The sequence below is a fragment of the Penaeus chinensis genome, chromosome 12 (genome assembly GCF_019202785.1).
Source record: "Penaeus chinensis breed Huanghai No. 1 chromosome 12, ASM1920278v2, whole genome shotgun sequence".
Classification (NCBI taxonomy): Eukaryota; Metazoa; Arthropoda; class Malacostraca; order Decapoda; family Penaeidae; genus Penaeus; species Penaeus chinensis.
The window spans coordinates 37,881,158-37,891,157 of NC_061830.1; the positions used below are offsets into that span (position 1 = coordinate 37,881,158).

The 10,000-nt window shown below is 45.3% G+C and overlaps 1 protein-coding gene across 1 annotated transcript in view; it reads right to left on the reverse strand.

Annotated features, from left to right (window-relative positions):
- Positions 1-3,413: 3,413 nt before the first annotated feature.
- Positions 3,414-10,000, reverse strand: part of LOC125031026 (proteoglycan 4-like) — a 9,995-nt gene continuing 3,408 nt past the window's right edge. The window contains exons 3-4 of the mRNA XM_047621444.1: positions 6,427-7,306; positions 3,414-6,362 (exon numbers count right to left, since the gene is read on the reverse strand). Coding sequence (XP_047477400.1) covers positions 3,414-6,362; positions 6,427-7,306 — 3,829 coding nt within the window. The remainder of the gene's footprint in view (positions 6,363-6,426; positions 7,307-10,000) is intronic.

The following is a 10,000-nucleotide window of genomic DNA, read 5'->3' on the forward strand; positions in this document are numbered from 1 at the left end:
AATAATAAAATAAGTAAAAAGAAAACCAGCTGTGTATTACCACATTGTAAAATCCCATACACAGAAAAGGTTTGTGTGCATAAAATTATCCAGATTTTAATTGCACGCACACACGTATATACACACATAACCACTGCAACACACACACGCAAGAGGATATAAGGTTATTCCCCCCTCCTCATTTCGCGCAGGTGATGACGTCAGCTGCAGTAGAGGCGGTGGATACAGACGCAAAATATTTCATTGGCGTAAAGGTAATTCATTAGTTCGGGAAGTAAGACATTAACTCAAAAATATGATAATTAATGTATATATAGATTAAATTAATCATACTACTAGCGATTTCAACGTCACACAACAGATTCGCAGTTGCCAACCAATTTTGAAAAAAACTTGACAGACCTTACTGGCCTTGCACGCATATCCGTGTATGGGTATATAATGTACAAACACAGATACACGTATATGCATATACAAACACAAACACAAAATGTAAAATGTCCCTAGAATAACTCGCCAACCATCCCTTACCCCAAAAGAAAAAGTTGAAATGATGATAATCTTTACTCTTAACGATTGTACAATATTATCTAATACCATTATATTTCTGTTATTATCTACTTAACCTTTGGTTAGTAAATTAGCTCCATTTATATTTCCATTCTATTTGATATACTTCCTCCATGTATTTTTTTATCTTTATTTACGTTACCTGATACCTTTCTTCATTTTGATTATTTTACCTGTTAGTTCGCACATTCATACCGGAATACGTATTTATTAAGTTTTCACTCCTTGAATTTGCGATGCGTTCTAATCTATCATATACGCACCATTTTTTTTTTTTTTCTTTTATAGAAAAACTTGTTTCATTCACGCTTGCGAATGCGCAGCCATCTACCGGCAAATTTGACAGTTCTTTCGTCACAGTCTCCTTTGTGTTTGTTTACAGTGCTTGTGTTTCGGAATTCTTTCCCATTATTCCAGTGAAAACGATCTCCTAATGAAACTGTGACACTCCCGAGAATAACACTTAAGTCAGTGAAATACAATGACCGTGTTCCTGTTGAAGAACTTCGTCAGAGGGTCCAGCCAGCCTCACTCAGCCGAAAGGTAAACCCTGTTCGTATCTCTAAATGTACAGTCGCTGGCGGTCGGAAGAGGACGGGGTAACCGACTATTGAAGTATGGCGATTGGTAAGGAGGAAGTTTTTGGTTCATACGGAAATATATGTGCGTGGTGTCTGCTGTTATCGGGGCCCTGTGCATTAATATTTGTGCGTTGAAGGTGTGGTTTATTCACTCGTTCGTTTAGACACAATGCCGTGTCGGATCTTCCATGACCGAATCTTTTCTCGTTTTTGTTTTCTCTCTCTCTCTAACTTCCAGTGTAATCGTATGCGATGCCTCGTTTTGCTTTGTTTTGTTCTTTTTTACAATTTTCCACTTTCTTTAAATTCCTTCCATAAGCGAAATCCCCCCCCCCAAAAAAAAAAAAAAAAAAAAAAAAAAAAATCCTTAGGAGATCTCCCATGATTGATGGCCAGAGTCCCTGACGGGTGCAGTCCTGGCGTAAAGATTTGCCACGGTGACAATCCAAGTAATTCCGTAGCCTATTTATCAAGTGCTGACACTGAAGTTCCTAATGACTGTCACTAAACCAGAGCGAGCATGGTGGTTCGTAGCCGTCATGTCAATAAAAGAAAACGTCATAAGGGAACTCGTCGTTAGGGGTAACTCGCAAAATTCATAAAAAAATGTGTCAGTAGCAATATTATAGTGAAAACTGCTGACCACACTGGATAACCACATATGATCAACAGCTGTTAATGAGCGCTATGGCTCTACAGAGAGTTATGCTTTCTCTTCCCTTCTTTAATGATGTCGTTAGTGCCTTTCTCACTCCAGAAATGAGAAGGTTTAAGTGTTTAAACGCGTAATGAGAACGGGAGGGAGAGAGAGTGAGGAAGGTAGAGAGACAGACAGACAGGCAGCGGCAGAGAGAGGGAAGGATAAACAAAGACATAGAGAAAGAGACATACGGACCAGTAAGTTAAACCAGAAAGTAGGTAACTTACGTTAAATCAAAGTATTAATACAAACCCTTATATTTTTTTCATCTATTTATTTGATTTTCAATATTTCTGTTCCTTTATATGTTATGTCGTGATTTTTGGCACTTGGTATTTGCAAATATTCCTGTCAACGCTCTTCACAGAGTTTATTAACATCATTATCTTTATCATCATCATTACCATTATCATTATCATTATCATCATTATCTTTATCATCATTACCATTATCGTTATCATCATTATATTTATCATTATTATTATCATATCCATCTTTGATTTTCTTATTAGCCCATTATCATTATACCTGGAGATGAGGACTCAGTGGAGGTAGTGAAGAAGTTAGAATACGTAAACATCATTAAGCAGTGTTTTGTTTTCTTTTGTCGAAGCGGTCACGGTCCTATTTTCTTCATAATTATTGCCGATATCATTATAACATCATAATCACTTATTATATATCGTTTAGATTTGCTTGGTCGTTTTTTCATCATAATGGCATGGAAGGTAAGAGGAGACATGTATTCAACAAGTATCTTTTTTTTATTAAATAGTTTTACAGAATAACAACTTTGTAAAAATCAACAATATATTGAAGTTACAACATAAAAGATAGTTTTCTACGATACTAGGCTCATTACACTCAGAGAACACCTAACCTAGCGCAAGTGCTTCTCAAAAATGACATAAGTATACGTGTTTTAATTCATCATAAACTGACAGATGCCTGTTGGATCTCTGGATGAAAAGCAACATACCTCCGTGAAAAAATCAGGATGTTAATGGGAAAATATGTATATTATACATACAAAATACTCAAGCTAAGAGGCAATGCATTCATAATGAAGACTGCCACACAGCCTTTATTCTCGCTTTAAATTCAAATAGATTCAAATGGTGATAAATTATTATGAGTTTTAGTTACGCTTAATAACGAAAGATAGTGACCAGAAAAGACCATAACACACTATTTTCCCACACTTCTCATTTGGTACGACTAAATATATCATTTTAGCAGTAAATATGCATCAACGACCCCACACCTGGAGATAAAATGCACACGTGTTCAGGTACGCAAAGAAGAGAGACATGGGGAATGTTAAGAAAAATGCTTTCACGCGCTAATAAGTTGTCTGTTTGTGTGTCCGTTTCTCAAGCGAGGAGCCAAGACTGAATGAGTAGATATTTACAAATAAATAAGCCATTAGGTGCAAATTATACGTACGTGTCTGTGCCCATCTATCTGTCACCTCGAACTACGTCTCCACACAGATATCGTCCTCATGCTCCTCTTTCTCCATCTGACGCTGGATTGAGCTGCGTCCTCAGATCTGGAGAAGGTTACATTCTCCTGCGAGTGATGAGCTTCCTGAGGGAGGGTCTCCGAAGGCGCCGTCTTTGGCTTCCTCTTTGGTCGTTTTCAACAGCCTCTGTGTCTGCGGTTGTGTCGGTTATTGGTGCGTTGCTTTTCTCGGCTGATGGCTGTTCGGAAGGAGAAGATTCCTCAGCCTGGTTCTGGTTAGGGAGGTCGTCTTGCTGGAATCTCTCATGGTTCGAGAGCGAAGCCAAATCTGATGCCTGAGGACCCCTGGCAGGACTCTTCAAGTAAGGGCTGTAGAGGACAGGCTCAGGACCCGGCATCTGGTTCATCGGAGGCGGCGACGGCTGGCTGGTGGCGGAGCGAGTCTGGGGACGAGGATTTCGAGAAGTATTTTCAGGCGAGGACGTCGTCATGGCCGTCGTCTGTATACGCTGGTCGCCTTCTGTGTCAGAAGATGACGGCCCATTCCCGTGAAACGTTGTTGCAGAGGAGGGAGCGATCTCCATGATGGGCACAGGGTGGAAACGTGGATTTGATGGCGAGTTGTTCTCTGTCGCTTCGGGTACTTCGTGTGTCCTTTCTCCTCCTTCGTATTCATAGTCGTCGTCATCACGGGGAAAAATCGGGCCAAAATTTGGGTCGTCAGTCCAGTCCTCAGTTGAAAAGTCGTCGTAATCGGCATCGATCCAGTGGCTGAAGTCGGATGGTGGGGAATCGACGGGCCTTTCGGTGTGTCCGACGCCAGATGGAACCAGGTGCACGTTTCTGTCGTCGTGATCTTGAGGTGTCCATGACGTCGGCCTGTCTGAACCAGCAAAGCTATTGTCCACTGCCCAAGGCTGTTGTCTGGGCTCAAGGCCGAGCTCCGAGTCTTCCTCTCGATTACTCAGGTCATATCGGATGTCGTCGAGAGGCAAGTGATCAGGTGAATCTGATTCATCCTCGAAAGTCTCAGCCTCGAAGAACTCTTCCTCGTACTCTTCGATGTTACGAGAACTGTCAATGAGGGTGAATGTCGTCGGCCTGGGTGCGGATCCTGTGTAGTCGCCTGGTTGGTACTTCCGGATGACCTCTTTTTGGACAACCTGAGAGTGGCTCTGTCGCCTCAACTGGTCTGTCTGCAGCTGCATATCCTCAAAGGAAGACACGTCCTCTTTCCCTTTTGATGGGGTAGTGTCACTCAGGCCCGTGGAAGACTCCTGCGTTGTAACACGGCTGGACTCCACAATGGTATCCTTCGGCCTCGCTGTAGGATTTGATACTTCGTGGGAGCCATCGGAATCCCCAGGCTTTGCAGGCTCCTTCTTGATCTCGTAGTTGAGGATCCCCATGTACTCGTTCTGGGAGACTCCCACGTAAGCCGGGAGGAGGATGGCATTGCTCTCGTCTCTCGCCTGGACCGGCTGGCGGCTTCGGCTCGGTCGGAACGGCGGAGGCGACCACGCGATCCTCTTGGACGGCTCTTCCGTCGCGGCGAGCGCCGCGCCTTCCTCGGTGCCCTCCTCTTGGGCGACGGGGTGTTTCCTCCTCCTCAAGGGTCGACGCCTCCGGAGGGGACGCGCGCTGGCCTCGCCCTTATAGAGGGGGATGTCGACTCTTCTCTCTTTCGACTCGACGTTATGATCCACTCTATCGCTAGCCTCTACGGCTTGGTTAACTCCATCGGCGTTAGGTATATCCCTCTGTTCCTGTGAGGGTACCGCAGGATACTCTGTAGTCGGGCTGATCGTCGCGTGCGTCATAGCGGCTTGCAGTGGAGGCGTCGTAACCCCATTTATCATGCTTTCAGAGTACTTCGAGGAAGTCGTTTCGAATACTTCATTTTCAGTATCCTCTTCGGAAAGGACTTCCTGGGATGAAACTTCTCTGCCCTCACCAGCGACCTCCTTTATATCTGACGACGCAGTAGAACTGTCTCTCGTGAATGGCGACGTGAACAGATGTTCAATGGACGAGACAGTTGGTGACGTCACATCGTGTTCCTCGGACGCCAGCTCATACTTCGTGGGCGGGAAGGACACCGCGGGCGCGGGGCCGCCTTGGGCGATTCCATCTCGGCTGCCTTCGTCTTGAGCTGCAGGAGACATGGGCATGATCAGGGCCTTCGCCTGGTGCTGTCGCCACGGGATATAGAAGACGGGCCGCCCTCGCCTCTCGCTGAGCTTCGTCTCGTCGGAGATGTTATTCGGGGCCTCTTCTGAGGGCAGAAGCGTGGCCTCTTCGTAGGGCATCGTGGCCTCGGTGTAAGAAAGAGACCTTCGGGATTTCTTGACGCGGTGGCTTCCCTCTTCCACCTGTTCTTCTTCCTCCTCGTCTACGGATTGCTTGAAGTAATCTCTGATGGTCTTGTGTTTAGACTTGAGGAACTTATCGTGGCCAGGGATGAGAGCCGATGGATCAATAGTGCTGTGGAAGAACTGGTGAATGTCGTAGTCCTGAGGATCGAGGTCGGTATCGGCGAACCTGAAGTCGTTGGGGGTCGTCCTGGAGTATCCCTTGGTGTAATAAGCGTCGGTGGAAGGCGCGGCCGTGGTGCGGTGTCGCTGCGTGGGCCTCCTCCTCTTGTAGCCATACCTCGTTGCTGAGTCTGCCTCGGGGATGTCTGTCGTGGAAAGGAGGTTCGTCAGCTCGGATGTAGAATCTCCCTCTTCGACGGGCGTGTAGAGACTGGCGAGGGTCGTCAGTGAGATATCGGAGTCGTCCGGCGACTCGGTCGACCAGCTGAAACTCGGGGTCGTGATCCTCTTCCTCGTGGCAATGGTCCTGGGCGGAGGGACGGTCGTCCTCTTGGTGATAGTCGGCCTATACTTGGTATGCTTCTCGGTGGGCAGCGACGTGGGCGTGGTGGGCGGCGGCGTGGGCGTGGTGGACGGCGGCGTGGGCGTGGTGGGCGGCGGCGTGGGCGTGGTGGGCGGCGGCGTGGGCGTGGTGGGCGGCGGCGTGGGCGTGGTGGGGACGGCAGGCAGCTCCTGTCGTCAGGGCAGAGCTTCCACCGCCGAAGTAGTGCCGGTAAGGGAGCGGCGACGTCCGGACGTTGAACGGCTGCTTAAAGTACGAGTAGGTCATCAAGGTGTCGCCGGAGGAGTTGGCGAAGGAGGGCGTGCGCGGCGCGGGCGTCGTGCTTGCCAGGGTGATGATGACGGGCGTGGTCGTTCTCCATGTACGCGGCTGGCTGCTGGTCGTCGTGATGGGCGCCCGCGAGGTAGTCCAGCGTTCGTGAGGGCGGGAAGTGGTGGGCGGGAAATAAGGCCTGGTCCAGCGCGTGCGTGCGGTAGGCGCCGGGGGCGGAGTGGTGGTCGGCGGTGGCACGTAGCGAGTGGAGGCGTCCCAGGGGCGCGGGGTGGCAGAGGAGGACAAATAGTCCTCCGTCGCCGGGTAGGAGTCGTAGGAATCGTAATAGTCACCTCCTTCGTCCGCCTGCATCAGGTCATCCTCCGCGTAGTCGTAGTCACCTTGCTGGGAATCCGCATGCCCCCAGCCGCCCAGGGCGTTGCTAGGCGAGTCAAGGTCCACCGACCCGAAGGCGTCGATCTCCTGCGACACTGCGACGGGCCTTTCCCTCGGGAGGACCTCCCCCTTGTGGCTGCCTTCCCGCCACGGGTCTGAGTAGCCGCTCCCAAGGATCACCTCCGGCCCGTCCATGAATGTGAAGGGGCGGGGAGTTATGCGAGGGCGGGCGTCTGTATAGTGGGTGGGCAGCTGCACACCGCCCGGATACCGGCCGCCCACGCCCTCAAAGGCTTCCTCAGGGTAAGGGGCCTGCATTCCCCCCCAGGGCGCTCTTCCCGGGGGCGAGGGCGGGGAAGGGTCGATGGGCGGACACGTCACTTCCGGGCAGCAGTCGGGGTACCTCCTGTGGCGGCGCTGCCTGACGGTGCAGTGAAGGGGCACGCTGCCGGGGAGGGAGTCGCACCTGAAGGGAGAAGGGGGAAGAAAGGTGAGATGAAAACGCTCTACTAAGAACTAAGATAAATAAAAGAAAATAAAAAAGAAGAAAAAAATCCGAAAACATGGCCAGGAAACCTCACTATATCAACAAGCATGACAATTTGGAGAAATCGCGACGGAATTTCTCTCTTGTTTTCTCCGCGCTGGACGTCATTTTGGGTAATCCGAGTAAGGGGATGGCCGCTTCCTTTCAAAAAAAAAAAAAATCGTTGAACGGTAGAATTGCGAATCACGTTTCCCAACGACTGCCGTTATTTTTTTCCTCTCTTTCTCTCTTTTTTATCTGTCTCGCCTTCCATTAAAAAGATTAATTTATAAAATATTTTCCCCGAAAAAACAGATAAATACAACCATGACATACTAATATTAGACAACATTAAAACTAAAATTAAGAAATGCGGATCAATCGTTTGTTTTATGAATTTCTAATAATTCTGTAAAAAATATATGAAAGTAATGCTAATGCATAAAATCACAAAATAGATAAACTAAAAACATTAACATATTACTAAACAATATGCCAAATTTTATAAATACAAACATAATAATATTTTTTTTAGAGTTTCACTATATTCGACTATAATATACAAAAACATAAATACACATTACTAAAAAATCATGTATACAAATCTATATATTCCTAATGAAAACCTCTATAGAACAAAATAACATCGTCAAAGAAAAGTGCAAGCAATTCATGATTTCGAGCGCATAATTTAGTCCCACTTAAGGGAGTAAAAAGTATAAACGTATTCCTAATTGGAGGATATTTTGTATATTCTTAAGGCAAAAAGTAAAGATAGGTATTTCTAGGTGATTCAGTAATTCATAAAGAGATGGATATATCTAGAGGAGAGCACACTCACACGCATACATGTGTGTGTGTGTGTGTGTGTGTGTGTGTGTGTGTGTGTGTGTGTGTGTGTGTGCGTGCATATACGTATACATACATACACACACATATATGTGTGTGTGTGTGTGTGTGTGTGTGTGTGTGTGTGTGTGTGTACATATATACAAATATATATATATATATATACATATATGTACATATATATATATATATGTATATATTTACATATATATATATATGCATATACATATATACATATATAAATGCAAACATACATACATACATTATATATATATGTATATGTATAAAGACGTGTGTATGTGTGTGTGTGTGTGTGTGTGTGTGTGTGTGTGTGTGTGTGTGTGTGTGTGTGTGTGTGCGTGTGCGTGCGTGTATTGTAAATAAAACATAACCCTATAAGAAATATAAACCATAAAAATACATACTTCTGTAGAGTATAAACGACCCAAAGAATAGGTATTTCAGTACAAGCATCTTAAAAAAAAAAAGAAAATCAGCGAGAGAAAGTGTAAACAACGGAGCATCTCGTGCGCACGATCCAATCCCACTTAACGAGCTCCGCGTGGCTGGCGGCTCGTCCATTTTCTCTGATTATTTGGTCTTGGGGCTGGCTTCTCGCGGCCGGTGTGACTTGTTGCATTTCTGCGTTTCTTTACTTTCTGTTTTTATAACATATGTATGCTCATTATGTATGCATTGCTATATCAGTTTCTCTCTCCCCTCTTCCCTTTTTTTTTTTTCTCTCTCTCTCTCCTCTCTCTCTCTCTCTCTCTCTCTCTCTCTCTCTCTCTCTCTCTCTCTCTCTCTCTCTCTCTCTCTCTCGCTCTCTCTCTCTCTGTGTGTGTGTGTGTGTGTGTGTGTGTGTGTGTGTGTGTGCGCGTATGTGTTGCCCTCAAGTCCCAATTACACACACACACACACACACACACACACACAGAATCCGCCTCCATCTCAATCCGGCACCGAATTCCTCGCCGGAGAAGGACCCGCGGCGGAGAAAAACCCGACATGCTTTCTCTCTCCGACGCCCGGGTTTGTTGTCATAACCGACCTCGTGCGTATTTCTTTTTCCAAATACAAACAGATGCGAAATGTAACGAAAGGGAAAGACTTTTCTTTTCTTTTTTGTCTTTTTTATAATTTCGTTCTCTATGTATATATTTATTTATGTTTTTTTCTTTTTTTTTTTCTTGTGTGTGTTCGTGCGTCCGTAATCGCCTCGAGGGGAAACGAACTACAATAATTACGATAATTTTTCACGCCAGTGTTTTCCAATATACAGTGTTTCAGTTTTTAGCTTCATAGCAATTTAAAAATTCATGAATATTGAAGTGTGTATACTGCATCCGGGTTAATAACAATAAAAATAAATACTTGATGAATAAAGATACATGAAGAAATTATGAAGAAACCTCTAGGGGAAAATGTGCTTATGTGGGTGTGTTTTCATTTTTTAACGGTAATGCTAACTAATGACCTAAACTGAACAGTTATAGTAAAATTTTACGTATGAATTAAATGTATTTTTTTTTTTTTTTTTTTTTTTTTTTTTTTTTTTACAGAAAATAATACAATCTGTGGTCTCATCTTTCTCATAAAAAGGGATTTTCTGTTTTTTCTTAAATTCCTCCTATTACGTCATTTGAAAAAAAATACCCTATTAATTTAACCTCCAATTTTTTCGCTCACACACACACACACACACACACACACACACACACACACACACACACACACACACACACACACACACACACACACACACACATACACACACACATACAC